Genomic DNA, 23,334 nt, shown 5'->3' on the forward strand with positions numbered 1-23,334 from the left:
GAAAATTGGCCCCAGCCATTCCCCGCTGTCCTGCTGTACTCACTTGGTTTGAGAGGTGGTATTTTTTTCTTAGTGGAAAAAATGAAACGGTGAGCCAAAAGCTTTTTAACTTTCCCTTCGATGGAAGCCTCTCATCTTGAAAAGAAATGTTTTTCTTCGGCAACAAAGGTGGTAGGGGGGATTCTCGTACTTTTGCAACAAGTTTTATAATGTTACACTGGCCTCCAAAAAGCACCTAGTAAGAAAGCCAAAGGATAAGGTGTTGTGTTTCTTTTAAAATAATTTAAAATATATTAAATTTTCCAAAGGCAGATTTCATTGGAATGAGGTGTCTTGATCAGATAATGACACGCCACTGAAGGAAGGAGAACAGTACTTTCAAGGAGCTATTTCTGTGAAGGGGTGGAGGTGACACCAGCTGAGGAGTCCGATGAGGTGACGCAGCAGAGGAAGACCGCGTACACGAGAATCAGCCGAAGGGGCGGCCACACCAATTCTCTACACAATCAAGAAGAGACATCTTCACAACTGGTCGGCTTAACAACTATGGGTTTTAGATACCGTGGAGGGAAACACAGTTGTACCTTAACATCTGCTGAGAAAATACAAATAAATATGCTACAAATGGCAAACACCCGCCAACGCGGTGGCCATCTGAACAGTCATGCAGTTTAGGGGGACATCTGTGTGGGACCGGACATACACATCTGTCATCGCCTGCACATGCACACCACTGTTTATAAAAAAAAAAAAAAAAAAAAAAAAAGCCATTTATAGTGTATCAGTCGGGAGCACGGCCTCTGAGTCAGCTGCAATTTAGTCAATACCTCACGGCACACGGCTCCATGAAAACTTTGTCCTGCATTTTGTCCTGCCGGTCAGAGGGGAGCCAGAGGAAGGACGGCACTTGCCAACATCAAAGCCACTCTGACACAGCAGGAGAGAACTTCAGAACAGTGTCACCACTGTGTGTGAAACACGACAACGCTTAAGTGCGGGGCAGAAGCCACGCTTGCCAGTCGAGGGACCCAACTCCGCCCCGACACAGAGGCTCCTGAGGCCTGCTGACCCTTCTTACCGAATCAACATGAGTAACTGCGCTTGAATCAAAACCATGACTTTAAAAGGTGTTGGGCACTGCCGTCTGTAAGTGGCCTCAGGGTTTAAGGGAAGGCTCAGCTGTCGCGGAGCCGGAGTCCCCCTCTGTGACTGACCTCCCCATGTCACGGAGAAAATCCCTGGTGACTAGTCCACTGGTATCTGGTTTCCCTACATTCTGTTCACAGTCCCAAAAAGAAATGATCTTTGGAGCCAAGACCTGATGACTGGCCCCTGGTTCCAGCTGCTCCCCTGCCAGGGAGGTTTATCCTGCTACCAAGAAAACAAGTATAAGACTATGGGGCGTGGCTTAAAAAGTCCTGTATGTGAGGAACTCTTTCATTTTCTTGGGGATCGGCAGTGCTAGCACTTGGTAGGTGGTTAGGAAACTTCGAAGGGCTTTCCGGCATAAGTGCTTCAGTGAGGACAGGACCCTCGGAGCTGTCCAGAACTGGACGTGGCCATCTCTTGTCCTGAAACAAAACAGAGACGGACGCTTTAAGGCCGACCTCAGAAATAACATGTTTTCACTGTGACGGGTATTCACCTTCCTACTCTGACTTGCATCAGCAGGAGACACCCAGAGAGTGAACTGCAACGCTTAAGTGCAACCCTGATGGTTGGAATCGATGTGAAGGCTGTAATGCTGAATAATTAAGGCTGCGGGGAGGATTAGAAGAACTCAAGACGCCTTTGGTACCAAAGGTGAGCTACCAAAGGGGTACCTTTGGTACCAAAGGGCTATCTGGGAGCACAGCCCTTCTAGATCACACCGTGAGTTCAAATGTAATGGAGGGAAGAGCGCCACCTCCTGAATTATGGACATTCCCTGTAAGGTGGTCTCTGCCCTAAATGGTTTCCCATATAAATTTCTGCATCATCTCAATTTCTGCTTCCTTGTGAACTTGGCCCATTAAGTGGCATGAATCACAGCTCTTTAATTACATTTAGATTGAACATTAAGAGTAAATGATAACCTGTATTGGCAGAATAGAATATTAGAATTTTGTGTCCTCTTGGATTTCTTTAAAGGCTTCACCGTAGGCAAGAAAATTCTAGAGGCTTTCTTCCCTTAAAAAGCTGCATAGTACACTCAGCAGAAACTGCTACCCATCTGTTCAGCTATCAGATACATACCCTGTGGCAATAACTCCACCATGTGGAAAAAATGTGCAGCAAAGACCATTGGTCATAGGAGCAAATGCGATTGGAGTTTTCAGTTCCAGGGCCCAGATCCTGAGGAGTCTGGATGGAGAGAGAAAAGACACATTTGCGCATCAGCAGACCTGAGGCCAGGCCAGAGGGTAATGCTACAATTACTCGCAGGGACTTGTTCCGAGGCCCTGTACAGAGGTGTCTCTTCGTTACCTGTCATCCGCCACCGTGGCGAGGTACAAGCCTTCGGGAGAGAAGCACACGGACCTCAGGGAGCTAATGTGAACATCGCTGTCGTCCATGGGGGGGTCAAGCTGGGTGTGGCTGGGGAGAAAGGAACAGGATGACAGGCCTGGAGTGATGGGCCACTCTCCACCCTTCATCTTCTTTCCCAGGCAGGAGGCCAAAATGGTGCGACTAGGAAAGGCTCAAGACCCATCTTGTACCCCATCTGGAAAACCTCAGGATAAGCAGACTGGGGGGAAAAAGCACATTTCCTAAGGCTCCAGGTGCCTTGTGGAAGGGGCTGAAGGGTTAGTCGCGCTCCCTGCGCTGATTTCCTTATGCAAAGTAGGTCAGCCCTCACTTTAATACCACAGTACAAACTGAAAGCCTTTTTTAGGTTAAGATACATGATAATTATAGGACTGCCTATTATTTGCTTCAGAAAACAACAGAGACAAAGAGAAAAAGACCAAGTTTGTGAGAACATGAAAATTCATTTTGGAAATACCAGTTTCAGTAAGAAGACTGTTCTGAATTTGCTACTACAGTTATTAGTAAATGGAAAGAAAGAGTCATTTTGAGGTTTCGTTAACGCTGAATCCAGAGTACACACCGCCTCCTGTATCAGGAGCCCTGAAGCCCTCGGGTCTAATTTGAGAACGTAACTGACGGCGAGGTGCCCCTGCAAGCCAACGCCTGAGAAACACCGAACCCACTGTGCCTTTTACCCAGACTGTCCCCTCCCATGCCCTGGACTCTGCGAGGGACGTGCCTAACCCAAGGCAGCTTTCTCATCAGTCACCACCCCCGCCAAGAAAGTCCTAAGCAGGGAGTCCGTCCTTACTGGAGTGACCTCAGCCTCTCGCCAGTATAGGGGTCCCACATGATCACGTTGGTATCGTAAGAAGCCGTGACGAGCAAGGCGGAGTCAGGTGAGAAGTCACAAGAGACAACACTGCTTTGGTGGCCCTCTAGCTTCCGGATTAACGTGTAGGACCGCATGCTCCACAGAAAGACCTGTGGAAAGGAACAGGTGCCTGGTCAGGGGTGGCAGCAAACTGCTTAGAATGTGAATGGTGAGCGAGCGACACAGCGATGCCCACGTCAGGCCCCGTGACCAGGTGAAGCCAAGCTCTCCACTCCCGCTTTGTACAGCTCTTCCAGAACGCATCGTAAAGGTTTAAGTAAAGAAAGAGGTCTGAATTCTGGAGGCACTCAACCAACGTACACGTTCGAGGAGCTTACTGTAAGGGAGAATAAACCAGCCAAGCTCAGGAAGACCACCAGCTAAATGTTCTCTGAGTTCTGCTTCTGAACCCTGTCTGCAAGATCACAGTATATGCTAATGCAGACCTAAGCCAAGAATTATCTTGTCCTTTCACTTAAAACCAAACAGCAGGGTCCGAGGTGAACGCCAGGGCTCCCAACAAAGCGATCGTACCCTGTCGAGCCATTTTACACCATGAGTTCACAGAATGGTGGAAATCTGCCCCACGATCGTGCGTACGTCTGACACAGTTCATCACTTTAAACCTTTAATCGTTAAAAACGGGATTTTATTTTCTTCCCTTTAAGAAAACTCAGTTTCACGTAGTTCCAAACCCCAAACGAATGATTAACCACCTGGGCTGTACCATATAGTGAACTCTTAACTTTTGGTTGATCATAGCAAATAGCTCAATACAGATCTAAACTTCAAACAAAACGTTCCCAAACTGTTCTTGGGTTTCTAATACTTTCTGAAATAACGGACAGGATTTCAGGACAAAGTTCCACATGTAACTGTCCATTCTGATTTGAAATGGCGTTCCCAATTCTGTAGATTCAAGTTAAATGGTTCAAAGGAAATTAGACCCATACATGGGCTGCAACTTTTAAATTCTTAAGACTCTGGGGAGGGTAAAGAAATTTAAAAAGCACACCTTTGCCATTTTGTGAAGGCAGACAGCCCTCATCCAGTGGTGAGAGCAACCACCCACTTCAAGCATCTCCTCTCTTCTGGTTTGTGTCAAAGTGCGTATCAGAAGAGAGGTGTGCAAGAGGAGGTCACGGCCCACAAGCATGCCTTCTGTTGGGGCTGGTTTGCACATGCATCTTGAGGCACTGGGCCTACTTTCCCTCTCACGCGAGGCCCATTCAGACCTCCAGGTCTCGCGGAACTCAGGCAGCAGAGAAAATGGTACCCAACGTTTGAGACTTACCGACTTCTCTCCAGCTGCAGAGCACAGCATGCTGCAGTCCGGGGAGACAGAGCAGCAGTAAACCCACTGCAGGTGGCCCGATAACACCTGGATCTGTTTACCTGGCACAGAAAAGGAGCGAATGGTGAGCCAGTTCCCGAAACCACAAAGTCAGAAGACCGGAGAGCTGGTGGTCACCCACCTGCCCAGTACACCCATCTGGTTCTCTGTCACCTGAGCCCAAAGGCCCACTTTTTTCACGCAGAGGAAGAAGACAGGATTTGTCATTAAACACTGAAACCGATTCATAAATATTCTGATCCCCAAGGAAATCACTACTTTCTGTTTCACCAAAACCCACCAGATCAATGGGAGAAAGGCTATATACATAGATCAGATCTGACAGATCCCTTTGACATGAGAGAACATTCTTTTTAGGTCCCTCAACCACCTCTAGAACTTTGAAGCATCCTCCCAAATTTGAGACTGTTTTATCTGTACTTCTGTCATTTACACTCTGTAATGGCTTCCCCCTCTCCTGCTCTCTCACCCTCCCCAGAGTGTCTGGATGAGCAACGGTGCAGAGTAATGAGGGCCACGTGCTCTGCTGTCAGGCGAACTTGGGTCTGAACCCTGACTCCACGGTTTCCTCAGCACATAAGGGCCACTTACATAACCTCTCCAGTTCTGTTTTGGGGAAAAACTAAAATGTCCATCCATAAGCATAAGAGAATGGGTAAATATATGGAATACATCTACCCCGTTAATTCAGATGGCATTAGGGACCTAGAATTTCCACGGAAGGGGCGCCTGGGTGGCTCAGTCAGTTGAGCGTCTGAGCGTCTGACTTCGGCTCAGGTCACATGATCTTGCGGTTCATGAATTCGAGCCCCGTGTCGGGCTCTGTGCTGGCAGCTCAGGGCCTGAAGCCTGCTTCGGATTCTGTGTGTCCCTCTCCCTCTACCCCTCCCCTGCTCACGCTCTGTTTCTCTCTCAAAGACAAACATTAAGAAAAAAAATTAGAATTTCCATGGAGTACTATTTTGCAGAAAATATGGGAATAACATGAATCTTTTTGTGGAACGATGACTCCCAAATCCATAACTGACCCCTGATTCCAAGCAGGAATATGCAAGTAAGTATACAGGGGAATGCGGAAGGCTGCAAGCATGGGCCAGGAGGTTGCCGGGGGAATACAGGGAAGGATGCAATGGGAGGGGAGGATGAGATGGGGAAAGAGACGGGGTAGGAGGAGGTACCAAGACAAACTCGGGTTTGAAAGGGGAAAAAGGGGGAAAAAAAGTTTACGTGAACACATAGAGTCATGCACTGAAGAGTTTACATATATGTATGTGGGTCCATATAATTTTTTTTTTTTTAGATAAGTCATGGTTTCTTCAGCTGTCATATCAGAGCAGCACCTATCCCCAGGGTGGCTGTGAGTGTTGAACAAATTCAGGCATAAGGGTAGGGCCAGGCCCAGACCTGGGAACACGACTTCATCCCCTCCCCTCCTGGGAATGCCTTAGTGCACTGGCCTGCTCCCAGTCCCCTTCAGCTAGTCCTGCCTTCCCAACCACTGAAAGGTTTTATTATTTAAAAGAAATTTTTTTTCTAATTTTTTTTTATTTTTGAGAGAGAGAGACAGAATGTGAGCAGGGGAGGGGCAGAGAAAGAGAGGGAGACACAGAATCCACAGCAGGCTCCAGGCTCTGAGCACAGAGCCCGAGGCGGGGCTCGAACTCACAAACTGCGAGATCATGACCTGAGCCGAAGTCGGATGCTCAACCCGCAAAGCCACCCAGGAGCCCCTAACCACCAAAAGACTTTCAAGTCGCTTCAAGAACCTTCCTTACATGGTGGCAACAAGCTGCCTCAGGATGCATTAAAAATGGCGCCACCTTGGAGGAGCCTTCCCAGGCAGCAGACCTATCTTATGACTTCACGTTCCACAGCCAAGGGCAGAAACTGCCAGAATTCTCTTGGTGACCAGATGCCCCTGGATAAGGACACCACAAGCACCTCCTTGGCTGTTTGACAGGTCAGTGGGCTCGTTTCTTTTCTTTAATGTTTTAATTTATTTTTGACAGAGAGAGAGAAACAGAGCATGAGCAGGGGAGGGGCAGAGAGAGAGGGAGACACAGAATCTGAAACAAGCTCCGTGGGGCTCGAACTCACAGACCGCGAGATCATGACCTGAGCTGAAGTCGGACGCTCAACCGACTAAGCCACCGAGGCGCCCCCAGCAGGCTTGTTTCTAAGAGGGCAGGAGTAGCTCATGGTTGTGGGGAGCTGGCCCCATCACGGCTGAGGCAGGAATACCAGTCCCTCTGCGTTATCAGGGATGAACGCCCTCTTCATCAACTGTCCACATCGCCATTTCCTCCCTCCAGCCCCCGAGTCCCTGCCCATGTGGGGAAGAAGTGGCCTGGAGATAAATTCCCCTTCCCTATGTCACCTTTCCAGTTAAAGCTCAATACTGGAGATGTATGGAATTCTTTGCTGGGCCACCTCTGTATGCGGTTCTGCTCACAGCAAAATTCCACAAAAGTTGACCCTCTCAAGTCTAAGAGATTTCTTCTAGGCAAAGATTCCGCTTCACAGAGAAACATGATTTCTGACAGGAAGTATCCCACACGGAGGACTTCTAGATCTGTGGTTCCTAACCTGGGGAGACTCTGCCCTTCACATGGAGACAGGGCGTGGTGTCTGGAGACATTTTGGTTGTCAGAACAAGAAAAGGTGCACCTGGTATCTGATGGGTAGGGGTCAGGGGTGCTGCTCAACTCCCAGAATGCACAGGACGGCCTGGAACAAAGAATTATCATGCACAGGGGCGCCTGGGTGGCTAAGTCAGTTAAGCGTCCAACTTAGGGTCAGGTCATCATCTCGCAGTTCATGGGTTCGAGCCCTAAGTCAGGCTCTGTGCTGACAGCTCAGAGCCTGGAGCCTGCAGCCTGCTTTGGATTCTGTGTCTCCCTCTCTCTCTTCCTCTCTGCCCCTCTCCTGCTTGTGCTCTCTCTCTCTCTCTCTCAGAAATAAACATTAAAAAAAAGCAAAAACGAAAGAATTACTGTGCCCAAAATGTCAACGATGCCATGGTTGAGAAAACCTATGCTCTATCATGTATTTTCAATAGGGGTGGAGTCTTACTTTTTTTATGTGCACAGATACGCACTCAGTGCCTAAGTAAATGGTATATTCTCAATACTAGTATTTCATGGGGATGAGGAAGGTTAGGAAAAAATGTCTTAAAAGACCCCTTAGGAAAACTGGTTGAGAAACACTGTTCTAGATAAAGGTGACATGGGTCACGTGGAGAAAGGAGCAAATATGGTTATCTGCGGAGCCGCTCGGTGGTGCCATCACCTCCATACCATGTTTGTTCAGGTCCCAGATGCGAAGAGTCTTATCCCGAGATGCTGACACCAAAATCAAACTGCCGCTGGGCGTGAAGCTTAGATCTCTCACAACATCCTGGTGGCCGGAAAGATTCAAAAGCAGGAGCCCTGGCGTGGGAGCAGGAGTAGTCAGTCAGTGGGAAAGAGGAGGCACCCGGTCTGCTGGTCACAGCCACACCTCTCAGCCGGCTGGGGGCCTGGCGTCCCCCGTGATCCCTGATGAGAACATGCACACCCGGACGCTGTCTGGGCAGACCCTGCCCCCTGTCGCAGGCAGAAATGACCTACCTGTCTGCACCTCCCAAATCTTGATCTGCCCATCATTGAGTCCTGTAGCGAGGATCAGGCAAGAGATGTCTGGCACCTGGGGATGGTGGCGTGCCCAGAGCTTCCTGCTGGGTGGAGAAGGCCACGGGCTGAAGGCCAAACCCCAGACAATCTGCCCACAGTCCAGAGTCTTCTCCTTTGGGCTGCCTCGCCCTTTTGTGTCATTTTTGCTGCTCCGGCTTTTGGCTTCAAACCCTTTAGGGATGCTGGAGGAAGCAGAGATCCCTTCATGAGTCTAAAATTGTCACCAAGGCAACCAACCAACTTCTCATTTTAGGGTATCTGAGACATTAAAGTTCTAGAAACGAATTGGCCTTCCGTGAATTCTGGCATGACTTTTCATTTCTTTTTAGAATCCATGTAACAGAGACTTCATTAGCCTTGGTTCATCCCATTTGTGATAGCCCTGCAACGGGGTGACCCGCCTTGTGGGATAACTAGATCACAGAAGCCCCAGGGAGCCATACGCTTCCTCAGAAAGTTCTCTCGGGTTTGGTGCATGGAAGGAAAGATGCACTCAGTGTTTCCCATGAGGAAGAAGGCATGCCGTAGCTTTGGAACTAGGACAGATCTTAGAACTTGAATACCCATCTGCTGCTCCCCTGCCTGATGAGCCCCTTTATCTCGAGCTTAGAAAGCGGGAAAATAAACCCTCTTCCGACCAACACAGTTTGCTTGGTACACGCTGATTTCCACCTTCACTCGCTTTGTGTTCCAACCAATCAGTGAGGCTCTTTCGCTTACCTCTCTGACGGTATGTCCAGCACAGGAACCGACCAGTGAGGTGATCAAGGAGAGAAAGAGCCCACCGAATTGTGCAGAACTGCACTGACCTCAAAGATCCCATGGCCGGACCCCCTGCTTTTACCTTCTACTTGATGGTAAAACACAGGCCCAGATGAGTCACAGAAGACGCAGGCCCCACCCACCATTCCCCCCAGTAGACACCACCTCACGGGCTTGAGAAGTTGGATAGCCCCGGGGGTTCAGCCCCCAACATCAAAGTTTCCCATCTGCAGTATACTTTATCAGTGCAAGTGTTAAGTCCTACCTTTCTGGGTGGCCCTGACCATACTCCGGACATACCAAACTGGGGGAAATGGAGATGAGGAAGCTGGAACTCCATTCCATGAAAAATCCCATACTCAGCGTATACATAACAGGACGTCTTTATGTATTAGATTTGCTCCCCCAAAGCTGTAAGCAAATCATATTTTTGCCAAGTGTGTGGTTGAAATCTATTACAAAATTTTCACTAAGCTCACCTGTAAAATTAGAAGGGAGGAGATGGAATTGAGGCAAACATAGGCTCCTCCAGCTCTAAAACTCTATTAGTTGAAATCAGAGGTTGGCAAACTATGTCCAGGCCAGCAATCTGCTTTCAGAGACGAAGTTTTATCGGAAACCACCACATTCATTCCTTCACATACCATCAATGGCTGCTTTCCGCTGTTAACAGCAGAGCTGAGTGGTCTCGACAGAGTCCGTACGGCCCCCAAAGCCAAAAATATTTAACATCCACGCCTCACAGTAAAAGTCTGCTGACCCCAGGTCTCAATGGCCAATGCAGTTTGAAAACCTGTCGTCCTGACAAACATCTGAATGTGATAATGTCTTTTCGACTGACCCTGCTCAACCCACACGCTTTGTAGACCTGCCTGGCCCAGGCACAGGAGCCTGAGTCTGCCATCCAGGGAAGAAGCACAGAAAAGGCAAGATGCAGAGAAAGCTTTATAGGACACCCGGGAACCACTGAAGTTCCATTTGTTTTATTTTTTTACAGAATCCTAATTTTTGCCTTTGAATTAAGGAATAATCTGTAGTAGCTATTTTATTCCAAAGGAATTAAGGCATATCTGCACATTTTTTAAAAAATGTTTATTTTTTGAGAGAGAGGAAAACAGAGTGTGAACAGGGGAGGGTCAGAGAGAGAGGGAGACATAGAATCCAAAGCGGGATCCAGGGCTCAAACTCAGGACCATGCGATCATAACCTGAGCCGAAGTCGGACACTTAACTGACTGAGCCACCCAGGCGCCCCAAGGCATATCTGCAGATTAATTCATTTAAGTATCATAAATTTACTTTCTCTTTTTTTTTTTTTTTTTAAATGTACTTTCTCTAGAAAGAGATACTGGGGCGCCTGGATGGCTCAGTTGGTTAAGCGTCTGACTTGGCTCAGGTCATGATCTCGCAGTTTGTGTGTTCGAGCCCCACCTCAGGCTTTGTGCTAACAGCTCAGAGCCTGGAGCTTGCTTCGGATTCTGTGTCTCCTCCTCTCTCTCCCTCTCCCATGCTCATGCTCTGTCTCTGTCTCTCAATAATAAATAAAACGTTAAAAAAATTTTTTTTACATTAAAAAAAGAATGAGGATAGATTTTCTAGGTAAAGGAGCTTGGGACAGGGCCTTCTGTGGAGAACAGGAAGGAACACAGTGGTGCTGAGAGGTGTGATCGGTGCACACTGAGGGCGGGGGGCCGCACAGTGGAGAGCAAGCACTCTCCTGTGCATCCCTGTCAGTGCCTGGCCGCATTGTTTGACTCTCATCCCACTACCGTGAGGACCCACTGGAATTGTGTAAGCAGCTACGGGACCTAATCAGACCTGTGTTTGAGAAGAATGGAGGAGAAGAGCTGAAGACAGGGAGAGACCATTCATCTGCCAGACCTGTTCTGGAGTCCCGTGGGAACAGCAGGGAACCATGCCCTCAAGGACCTGACATTTTAGTTGAGAGAGAATGAAAAAAAAATTATGTATATACACATGTATGTGTGTATACATGTGTGTGTGTGCATGTGTATGTATACACACATACATACACACACGCACACATACGGCGTATGTCAGATTTTGAGAGGTACAAGAGAAAAAGGCCAGGATAGAAGAATGAGTTGCTGAGTAAATAAAAGGGGGCTTAATCCTGGGTATGGGCAGACGCTAAAGTCAGGAACAAGGAGGAAGTATCCTCAGGGATGGGGGAGACAGGAAACAGAGCTAAAAAGTCCTAAACTGGGCCTGGCTTAGAGCTTTATCATTCAAAAAAAAATTTTTTTAAGAGAGCACATGCACATGGGTGAGTGGCAGAAGGAGGGAGGGGGAAAGAGAGAGGGAAGGAATCTTAAGCAGGCTCCATGGTCAGCACTGAGATCGACACGGGGCAATACCCTACAACCCTTGGCTCATGACCTGAGCTGAAATTAAGAGTTGGACACTCGGGGTGCCTGGGTGGCTTAGTCAGTTGGGCGACCGACTTTGGCCCGTCATGATTGTGCAGTTCGTGAGTTCAAGCCCCACATCAGGCTCTGTGCTGACAGCTCAGAGCCTGGAGCCTGCTTCAGATTCTGTGTCTCCTCCTCTCTCTGCCTCTCCGATGCTCATGCTCTGTCTGTCTCTGTCTCTTAATAATAAATAAAATGTTGGGGTACCTGGGTGGCTCAGTCGGTTAAGCGGCCGACTTCGGCTCAGGTCATGATCTTGCAGTCGGTGAGTTCGAGCCCCGCGTCGGGCTCTGTGCTGACAGCTCAGAGCCTGGTGCCTGTTTCAGATTCCATGTCTCCCTCTCTCTGACCCTCCCCCGTTCATGCTCTGTCTCTCTCTGTCTCAAAAATAAATAAACGTTAAAAAAAAAAAAATTTTTTTTTTAATAAAAAAATAAATAAAATGTTAAAAAAAAAATTAGAAAGAGATACTAAGACCTCTATCATGGGATCACAAAATCTGGGGCAGAACTAGAACTTAAGTCTTGGGTATCCAAGCCTACTACTCAACAGATTCCCCTGGACTTTGGAGTTTGCCACTGAATCAACTCCCTTGAGTTACATGGTGTGGGGGGGGGGGGGGCGTGGAGGTGGTGCATGCATAGGGAGGGGATGGCTAGCGGCAAGGGAGGGTCATAGGGGGAATTTAACTTCACTGCAATTTAAGCTTCTAAAACCTTTATTTCTAAAATTATTAAAATACAATTCTCTGGTTAGTATCGATTATTTGCTCAATACCAAAGGTGCTATTAATTTTTTTTAATGTGTAACAATCCAAACAAGAATATAAAGACCTCAGAGTTCCCCTTTTAAAGGACTTTAAGAATATCAATTATTTTAAATTATAAAAATAATAGAGAACGATGGGAAAAATTTGGAAGGGAGACAAATAAAATAAAAATTACCTATAATCCTAACACCACTCTAACCAGAGTAAACATTTCAGATCAGTTTTTATTTACGTGTATGTACATACATTAAAAAAATTTTTTTTCTTTAACGTTTATTCATTTTTGACAGAGAGAGACAGAGTGTGAGTGGGGGAGGGACAGAGAGAGGGAGAGGGAGACACGGAATCCAAAGCAGGCTCCGGCTCTGAGCTGTCAGCACAGAGCCTGACACGGGGCTCAAACTCACAAACTGCGAGATCACAACCTGAGCCGAAGTTGGCCGCTTAACCGACTGAGCCACCCAGGCACCCCCAAATTTTTTAAAGACAAATTTGGGACCATATTACATAAATGGTTTTATAGCTTACTTTTTTCAGTAAACCTTCCTTATATTATTAAGCATTATCCTAAGTTACTATTCTTCACAATGTGTGATTTTTCCCTACAACAAGTAACTTCTCATTTAACATACTAAATAATAACATTTCTCTCATTATATTTAAAGAACAGAGACACAAAAAGAATTAATACTCCGATTTCCGTTTTCCTAAGTTCATACTAGAGGGATATATTTACCTGTGGTAATGTAGATGTTTGGATAGGAGTGATTTTTGGAAAAAGTTTCCATTTTTATGCTTTTTTTAAAAATTCTTTTTCTGACTAAATTCGTACCGGACTGGATATACAGTTGAGTCTCTTACATTTACAGTAGGAGCTCAATAAGAAAAAAGAATGGCTTTGGCATTCTCATGAAACTGACTACACAGAAGAAACTGAATATCATGATTAAAGCAAGAAAATCTCTCATGGCTGCAAAAAATACCCTATAGCAATGCCATAAGTTCCTGTACCATCCTCTCATCACTGGATTTTAAGGGATTTCTGTTTTGTCACTACTACAGAACCAACTCCGTGACAAAAATCAGCGTATGTAAATAAAAATAGATGACCCCATATCCCAGATCCCTGGTAGCCGGAGAACAGTTTCAAGGTCCTTGATGCATCCTGCCAAACAGCCAAATGGACATCCCTCAAACCCAGCAGTGCGCAGAGGACCGTCTCAGCGAGTTCTCTTCGGCGGTGCCTGTCATCAAGGCAAGGAGCTTCAGACTCCACTTAGGAAACATTAAACGTTAAATCTAATGCGCGATGTGAAGAAACGCCTAATACAAAACAAATGATACCCTCAAGGGCAGGGGCCTTGCTGGGTTTCTTTCAGGATTCTCAGACCCTGGCTCGGTGTGAGGCCAAAAAAGATTTCCAACAATACTGGCTGAATAAATAAAGGCAGACATGGAACTGCCCTGCCACAAATGAGAAAATGCAGATGCTGGGCCCTTTGACCAGGCGCTCACAGCATTCGGATGCTGGGACCTGTCCAACCCCACAGAAAGAGACTAGTTAACATCAGAAAAAAAACCAAACACCCAATTTAAAAATGGGCAGGGGCACCTGGGTGGCTCACTCGGTTGAGCAACAGACTTCAGCTCAAGTCATGATCCCAGAGTCATGAGTTCGAGCCCCACATCGGGCTCACTGCTGTCGGCACAAAGCCCGCTTCAGATTCTCCGTCCCCCTTTGTCTGCCCCTCCCCCACTTGCACGCTCTCAAAAATAAATAAACATCTCAAAGCAAAATGGGCAAAGAATGTGTATGGACATTTCTCCAAGGAAGATTTGCGATGGATCGAGAAGCATAAGGAAAAAAAAAAAAAAAAAAAAAAAAGCATAAGTAAAGGTGCTTGGCGTCAGAAGCCATCGGGAAATGCAAATCCAAACAATGAGTTGCCACTTCCTGCCCCGCCAGGACGGCTATGCCACAATCAGAAAGACAGACAAGTGTTGGTGAGGATGGGGAAATAACACATTGCTGGTGGGACTGCAGAATGCTACAGCCCCCCTGCTCAACAGTCTGACTGTTTCTCATGCAGCGAAACACTGAAAGCATACGTCCACGCCAAAACCTACACATAAATGTTCACAGCAGCATCATTCCTAATAGCCAGAAAGGGAAAGCCACCTAAGTGTCTACCAATGGACAGATTATACACAAAATGTGCCGTCTCCACATTATGCCACTTATCTGGCAATAAATGTGGCATTTATCTTTATGCCATTTATCTGGCAATAAAAGGAAAGGAAGTACGGATACGTGCTGTAACACGGATAACTGAAAACAAGATCCTAAATGCGAGAAAGCAGTCAGAAAAGACTACACGGTGTACAATTCAATTTACGTGAGATGTCCAGGAGAAGCAAACGTGTAAAGACAGAAAGTGGATTAGCGGCTGCTCGGGGCTGGAGAACAGAGACTGGAGGACGACAACTAAGGGATGTGGGCTCTCTCTCTGGGGCAAGGACAGTGGTTTTGAGATTGATAGTGGTGATGGTTGCACAACTCCGTCAATCTACTGGAAGCCACTGAACTGTACTCTTTAAATGGGCAGATTGTATGCTGGGTAAATTACAGCTCACTAAAGCTGTTAAAAAATGACAGTACGGATAACATCATCTCCACTGGATTGATTTTCACACATACCAAACGTGAGGGGGCTCCAGAAACCCCAACGATCAATTCCTGGTTTTCAGCCACTCCCTCTCTCCTGCTCCTGGGCAGGGAGACCCACAAAGGGTAGGGAGTAATCTGGGAAAGCACTCTCAAGTTCCCCACCGTGAGGACTCCCTCGCTCCTCTGGGTCTGGGTACGACAGAACTTACAAGTGCTCCTCCAGCGGCCAGGGGATCAGCTTGACGATGCAGTGTCCTTGAGACCACGCGAACCACGAACCATCTGGGGAGAAGGCCACGCTCCAGGTTTCGCAGCTCGACTTCCAATCGAACTGGTGGGGACGCCCGGGCTTGAGCTCAGCCAGCAGAAGCGGTTCCTCTGAGACGGGAGACAGCATGCTTCAGACAAACACCCTCACTTCCCCGGGAAAGTGGGGAGCTGGGCTCCGGACCGCCCCGCTGACTCAGACCCAGGAAAGCCTCGGTCTCCCCAAGGCAATGGGTGATATTCTGGATTCCGGGAGGGAGTTGTCATTTAAATGACCTGCGGCAATAGCAGTAGCCACAGGCCACATTCCAGTGCGGTTACTCAGTTCTGGCACTGGCCACCGCTGGTTAACCGTGACTCACAGTAACCTTTGTGCCAGTGAACCCAGTGAATGGAGGCCTCGTTTTCCTATGAATGCTCGATGAGGAAGAAAGAGGAGAGATGGACCAGGCTGGACCACGCTAGCTAGACAGTGCAGATCAGGAGGCCTTCAAATGTATTTAAAGTCTCCTTAAAAGAACCTGCCACTGGGAAGCAGGTGAAAGAAGGAATATCTGACACGAGAAGGTTCCCTCTCATTCACCAGCATCCTCCCCATCGCGGAGGCTAAAATGTTCAGTGCTTGCCCAGCTTCCTGCCACTCAGACCTCTCGATCTGGCCTTCCATTTCCATCTCCAGTCTGTTCTGGTTTTAAACCTTCATCCCATCTTGCCCAGATCTTTTACAAGACTCTCCTGATTTTCCTCCCCGCCCCAGGGAACTCCGCTAAAGCTGAAACACACATCACATCAGGACATTTCTCTGAAACACATTCCAGGCTCCCACCTGTGTACACAGAACAGCAGCAGAGCCTGGGCCTTGAACCCCAGACCACTGGCCCCGCCTCCTTTCCATGACCTCTGGCCACACGAGTCTCACCTGGCCAGGCCCCACACAGCTCACTGGTATGCACACCTGAGCTTCTGAGAATCCCTAGCACACATCCCTATCTCTATGATCTCTACTAAAGCGGAAGTGAGTCCCACCCTGCCGACTTCATTCTCTCCTATAGTTTACTAATTTCCTTCTGGTCCACCCTCCACCAGGATTTAAGCGCCCTTGTTCAAACACCAAAAGGAGTTCATTTTCATTTCTCTCAGGGCCCCAGCACAGTGCCTTGTGAACAGCACGTGCTGCGCTGGTGTTTCTTCCTCCACCTGAAGGGCATTTCCTAGTTCAAGCCTCTACTCCAGAGGAAGGTTCTCAATGGAAGCTCGTAAGCTAAAGGCATTCAGAATTGATTTTCTGACTACTAATTAGGATTATGATATATACTAAAAACTGCCTTCCACTTCGAATGAGGTCATTTCCTGATGTCTATGTTCCACTTCACTAGTTTCAAGACCTTGACCCTTTTTATACCTGTTACCAGATAGATACTGATTTAAACCGCCCCTATTTCATATATTTTAGGAGACATCTTTATAGGTCTTTTCACATATATGACCACTGAAATCAGGATATATCGTACAAACGGTGAATTTTTATAGCTAAATAGGCAGCATTTTTTCTCAGTGATACATATGAACCTTGGTATCTTGTGTTCAATGAAACGGGTGGTAAACATGTATACATAGAGAGATGCATATCTGTATACATAGAATATCTCCTGGTATATGCATTATAGATGTGGGTATGATCTTGTGTTATAAAATAAATGTGCTGCTGAAGATTCTCTCTTTAAATAGCATTTTAATCATATCAAGCCTTTGGTGGCTTTGCTATTTAAAGAAAATTTAAGAAGTTTCCTTTGCAAAGAGAATAGTCATTTCCTGAGGTTCTATGTATAAATCTAGGTTTTAATACATTGGGTCTGTCTAAACTGTTATTTGTTGGCACAAAAACAGACACATAGACCAATGGAATAGAATAGAAACCCCAGAACTAGACCCACAAACGTATGGCCAACTCATCTTTGACAAAGCAGGAAAGAACATCCAATGGAAAAAAGACAGTCTCTTTAACAAATGGTGCTGGGAGAACTGGACAGCAACATGCAGAAGGTTGAAACTAGACCACTTTCTCACACCATTCACAAAAATAAACTCAAAATGGATAAAGGACCTAAATGTGAGACAAGAAACCATCAAAACCTTAGAGGAGAAAGCAGGAAAAGACCTCTCTGACCTCAGCCGTAGCAATCTCTTACTCGACACATCCCCAAAGGCAAGGGAATTAAAAGCAAAAGTGAATTACTGGGACCTTATGAAGATAAAAAGCTTCTGCACAGCAAAGGAAACAACCAACAAAACTAAAAGGCAACCAACGGAATGGGAAAAGATATTCGCAAATGACATATCGGACAAAGGGCTAGTATCCAAAATCTATAAAGAGCTCACCAAACTCCACACCCGAAAAACAAATAACCCAGTGAAGAAATGGGCAGAAAACATGAATAGACACTTCTCTAAAGAAGACATCCGGATGGCCAACAGGCACATGAAAAGATGTTCAGCGTCGCTCCTCATCAGGGAAATACAAATCAAAACCACACTCAGGTATCACCTCACGCCAGTCAGAGTGGCCAAAATGAACAAATCAGGAGACTATAGATGCTGGAGAGGATGTGGAGAAACGGGAACCCTCTTGCACTGTTGGTGGGAATGCAAATTGGTGCAGCCGCTCTGGAAAGCAGTGTGGAGGTTCCTCAGAAAATTAAAAATAGACCTACCCTATGACCCAGCAATAGCACTGCTAGGAATTTATCCAAGGGATACAGGAGTACTGATGCATAGGGCCACTTGTACCCCAATGTTCATAGCAGCACTCTCAACAATAGCCAAATTATGGAAAGAGCCTAAATGTCCATCAACTGATGAATGGATAAAGAAATTGTGGTTTATATACACAATGGAATATTACGTGGCAATGAGAAAAAATGAAATATGGCCTTTTGTAGCAACGTGGATGGAACTGGAGAGTGTGATGCTAAGTGAAATAAGCCATACAGAGAAAGACAGATACCATATGGTTTCACTCTTATGTGGATCCTGAGAAACTTACCTGGAACCCATGGGGGAGGGGAAGGAAAAAAAAAAAAAAGAGGTTAGAATGGGAGAGAGCCAAAGCATAAGAGACTGTTAAAAACTGAGAACAAACTGAGGGCTGATGGGGGGTGGGAGGGAGGAGAGGGTGGGTGATGGGTATTGAGGAGGGCACCTTTTGGGATGAGCACTGGGTGTTGTTTGGAAACCAATTTGTCAATAAATTTCATAAAAACAAAAAAAATTAAGAGACAAACTAAAAAAAAAAACAAAAAAACAAAACTGTTATTTGTATAGGTAATTCCTCCTAGAAATCTGTACGTGAGATCTTTTCATCTACACAAGTACTGGTCTATGGGAGCATATTCCTTTGGATGGGACTATCTGCATGGTAAGAAGTTACTTTATATTTTAAATCCGAAACCGGTCTCTCAATGTTACCCAGCCACCCCCTGTGGTGTTGTCTTCATTCTCGTTATTCCTGGATATTTTCTTGTGGCGGCCTGGCCCTAATCTCTGTCAATGCTTCCTTCCCGTAATCCAGTGGTTCTCGACGGATTTTGCCCCCCTGGGGACACATGGCGCTGTCTGGAGACATTTTGGCTGTCACGATTGGGGGTGGTGCTACTGGTATCTAATGAACAGAAGCCGCGGAGGCTGCCAAGCATCCTCCGGTGCACAAGACAGCCCCACAACTAAGGACTATCTCGCTTAAAATGTCGGGAGAGCGAAGGTGGAGCAACTTGGATGTCATCGACTGATGCGGAAGCACATTCTTTCCTGTTAGACGGAAATGTCTCTATCCCACCCTGATAATATTCACACTTGGGTCACTTCTCCCACAACCTGCACTGTGGAGGCTTTGCACAATATAAAAAGGGGTCCCCCTTGACTCCTTTTCTTTCCTTCCCAAACCAAATCCATTAACTAGTTTTATCAGGGCTGTTTCCAAAACACTTGGCAAACCTAACTTCTCTATCTCCATGGCTACTATTCTAATCTATGCAAACCATTTCATCAACATCACCTCTCCGGAGCAGTCTTCCAACTGCTCTCCTAGCTTCCACTCTGGCCCCCGCCATCCATTCTCCTCACTTCCTAGAGTGATCAGTTTCAGCCACTCTTAAAAATTCAAACTCCTTACTGTGCCCTTAAAGTCCTACATAACCTGGCCCCTTGCCTTCAACCCCACCTGGGCTTATGACTCTCCTCTCCCTGCCCCTGACTCCAGCCTTCACTCACCCCTTCACAGTGCCCAATTAGTTCCGAACTCAGGGCCTTTGCACCAGCTGGTCTCTTCGCCTGGAATGCCCTTCCATGACTGGCCCTTCTCTTCATTCAGTCTTGGCTCAAATAACAACTCTTAGAGTGCTCTTCTCTGCCCCAAGTCAATCTCCTTCACAACTCCTCAACATCGTGTTCTTTATAGCACAATCACCACGATGAGGAGTATCTGTCTCCCCTCAACCAGGACACCAACTCCATGCTAAAAGGGACCTTGTATGTTTCTCTTCAGTGCGTAGCGGAGTTCCTGGCAGAGAGCAGGCAGTCAGTATTTGCTGAAAAAAATATATGTGGTATACCTCTTTAAATATAAACAAAATGAAGCCCCTTAAAGTATCATGACGCTTATGCCAAACATTTCATACGAAATGCTTCTTAAACATGAGCCATACCCAGATTTCACACTCTATTTCTGTGATATGGAGATTTAATCTCCTGCTATTTCAGGCTCAGGAATCCAGGAGCCAAAAGAAGAAAAGAACTCACTGACTCCTATCTCTTCGTTTCTAGAGTTAAAGAAATTCTGAAGGGGAGTCTGAACCCAAACTAAACTTGGCTGCTGGGGGGAAAAAGCCATAATTAGTGGAGAACTTAAAAAGCAAAACAAAACAAAAAGACCCCCACAAAAACAAAAAACAGAGCCGAGAGGATCCAGCTCTCATCCGGGATTGCACCTGTCGTGGCCCTTCTTAGTGAAAAGGCCCACGGATCAGGGTTTTTGTACATCCCAACATTGGGATGTACTTGGACAAACAGACTGAATGGAAAGATACTTATTATGGGCTGCTTCTGTGCAAGGAGATTCACCTGAGCACAGACAAGAAAGCTAGGACTCCAGGGGCGCCTGGGTGGCGCAGTCGGTTAAGCGTCCGACTTCAGCCAGGTCACATCTCGCGGTCCGTGAGTTCGAGCCCCGCATCGGGCTCTGGGCTGATGGCTCAGAGCCTGGAGCCTGTTTCCGGTTCTGTGTCTCCCTCTCTCTCTGCCCCTCCCCCGTTCATGCTCTGTCTCTCTCTGTCCCAAAAATAAAATAAATGTTGAAGAAAGCTAGGACTCCAGCCAGCGGGAAGCTTGCTGGTTTGTCCAGCCTTGCGATCTTGACATTAGCTGTTCCCTGGGCCTGGAAAACAGCCTGGCAGGCCCCAGATCTTTGCCTGCTGCATCCTACCATTCAGGGGCTCAGTGTCAATGTCACATTCTGAGACCTTCCTGGTCTTACTATCGGTCAGTCTCTTTCCGTTCACCCCATTTAATTTTATGGGCACCACTCACTCATCTTTTCTTGATTGTTTACTTGTTTTCATGTATTCACTGCCTCTCTCTTCCCCACCCGCACCCCAAACTTGCCTATCTGCTCGCTATTGAGCCATACTGTCCAATACAGTAACTACTAGCCACAGTTGACCACTGACCATCTGAAATATGCCAAGTCCGAATTAAGATGGGCTGTTAAGTATATAACATACACCAGATTTTGAACTTAGTACCAAAAAAAAAACAAAAACCTAAAATAAATCAATAATCATGTTGACATGATATATTTTAGATATGCTGGATTGACACATACAATTTTAAAATTGGTTTCACTTTTTTTTCACGCAGCTACTAGAACATTCTAAATTACAGATGTGGCATTATATTTCTATCGGTCAGGGCTGGCCTAGAGAATGCCTGGCACACGGTAGATACTCAATAAATATTTGTCGAAAGAATAAGTGAATTCTAACCACTGCTCTGAAGATATCTACTGTTGTCCATTGTAATCCCATTACAATGGGCTTTATTCAGTTTCAAAAGAACATAAAACTCTCTGGCCTTTTTTTTTTTTTTTAACAGTAACTTGGCAGCTCTCAACAGCTCTGCCCACACCCCAAAACACGGTCGTCAATCATCAGGAAAAACTCAGAACTGGAAACAGATTCCAGCTAAAAAGGGAGACTAACTACAGATAGCTTTCAGTTTTAAGTATAAGGAGTCAATGGAAACAACAGCGGAAGCTATAAAAAGATTCACATAAGATTCAGACAAACAGTAGGGGCCATTTAAAAAGTGGTAACACACTCACTGAAAAGAAAGCCCTTATCTGGATGGGAAGGCAGAGAGAGCTGCCTCTACACCTTTTACTGAATGCCTGACTGCGGCAAACAAAGAAATGTCATTTCCCAAATTAAAAAAAGTTACACCACCCCAGGGAATACCCTGATTTGAACCTACCCACCCACAATCCCTGGCTCCATCAAACAAGCCTGGGAAACACAAACATCAACAATCAGAATTCTCCAGACCAAGAAGAAGCGTGAACTTCACTGGAAGAATACCAAGAGGTTCTGGAACAAATTCTGAACCCTAGGCCTTGACCCCTTCTGAGAATTTTCTCTAAAGACACTGCCTTTAAGCACGGGGGTATATATTCAAGAGTTGGAACTCCCAGAATAAACCCCAAGCCCACCCCAAATTTCTGCACAGGTGGGGTTTAAAGGCAAGGTGGGTGGAAGGGAGGAGATGGAGGGATAACCTGGAGGTTTTGCCTTCGCGTAACAAGCACACATAACAAGCACTCCGAGATTACATGTTCATTTGGACTGACTCTCCAAGTGTATCTGATATTCTCAGACTTCCACACCGTCTTCTGATGACAGCTGTTAACGAGGGTAGAAGCATGAACCTCACCCATCAGTATTTCCTACACTTGCCCTATCAAACACGCCAGCAAGGATCAACATCCCCAGCCCCACCCCACCTCTACCAATCAGTCTCCACCGGGAGAGGCTCGCAATAAATTTTCTTAATAGGGACCCCAGACCCCATTCTTATGACTATGCAAGTTTGGGAAGCTCCCAACCACCCGCTGGGGCACGTGCTATTGTTACCCCATTTTGCAGATACAAAACAGACTCGAGTTATGCGGTCCGTCCAAGAGCACACTGCTCGTAAGGGGCAGAGCGGACTCCCATCCAGACCTGCGTCACCTGGCACCTGGGCACCCACCCCCCTGAGTATCACCCCCCCCAGGGCCTGGCGAACCCCCGCGTTCTCCCTGGGCGTAGGCGTCGGGCCTCGGGAGCCCCCCACTGTCCTGGGGGACGGGGATCCCCGGCACGCAATGGCCCGTGCTCCTCAGGTCGCTTCGGCGGCGGCCGGGAGACCGGGTGGCGGCCGCTGACAGCGAAAGTGAAACAAAGCTGGGCGCCGGGCGCGCCCCCAGCCGCCTGCCCGCGCGGACCGCCCAGGCCCCGCGCCCCCCGCCGCGCCCCTCCCACGGCCGAGCCCGCGCCCCCGCCCGCCCCCGGGGAGAACGGCCCCGGCCCCGCCCGGCGGGAAGCCGCGCACCCCAACCCCGCTCACCTCCGGCCTCCATGGAGGACGCGTGCGGCCCCGCGGCAGGCGGCGGGCGCCTCAGCCCCCCGGGCCGCCGGCCCTCATACCGCCCCCACGCCGCCCGCCCCGGCCCCGGCCCCGGCCCCGGCCCCGGCCCCGCCGCCGCCGCCGCCGCGCCCGCCGCCGCCGCCGCCGCCGCCCGGAGAGGCCATCAGCTGCTTCCCGTCACATGGCGGCGGGCGCGGGCGGGGACGCGCGGGGGGCGGGGCGACGGGAGGCGGGGCCTGGGGGAAAACTGTGGAGTGGGGGCAAGATAAAACCCAAGGGGGACCTAAAGGAAACCCGGGTGCAAAATAAAACAGAGGGGAGGGTTACGCGGCTGAGAGGAAAGCGAGGTGGGG

General features: G+C 47.6%; 1 protein-coding gene across 2 annotated transcripts; it reads right to left on the reverse strand.

Moving 5' to 3' along the window:
- Positions 1-262: 262 nt before the first annotated feature.
- Positions 263-23,064, reverse strand: WSB2 (WD repeat and SOCS box containing 2). Of its 2 annotated transcripts, XM_047827648.1 has the most exons (9): positions 22,961-23,064; positions 15,250-15,418; positions 8,348-8,592; positions 8,036-8,167; positions 4,680-4,780; positions 3,323-3,495; positions 2,467-2,577; positions 2,236-2,343; positions 263-1,571 (listed from the first exon to the last, which is right to left on the reverse strand). In XM_047827648.1, the coding sequence occupies exons 1-9, from the start codon at positions 22,971-22,973 to the stop codon at positions 1,409-1,411; spliced, it is 1,215 nt and encodes a 404-aa protein (XP_047683604.1). In that variant the 5' UTR covers positions 22,974-23,064; the 3' UTR covers positions 263-1,408. The 2 variants fall into 2 exon arrangements, with proteins under 2 accessions (XP_047683604.1, XP_047683603.1); XM_047827647.1 differs by lacking the exon at positions 22,961-23,064 and having other exon boundaries at positions 15,250-15,452.
- Between the last annotated feature and the right edge of the window lie 270 nt (positions 23,065-23,334).

Source organism: Prionailurus viverrinus, chromosome D3 (genome assembly GCF_022837055.1).
Source record: "Prionailurus viverrinus isolate Anna chromosome D3, UM_Priviv_1.0, whole genome shotgun sequence".
Lineage (NCBI taxonomy): Eukaryota > Metazoa > Chordata > Mammalia > Carnivora > Felidae > Prionailurus > Prionailurus viverrinus.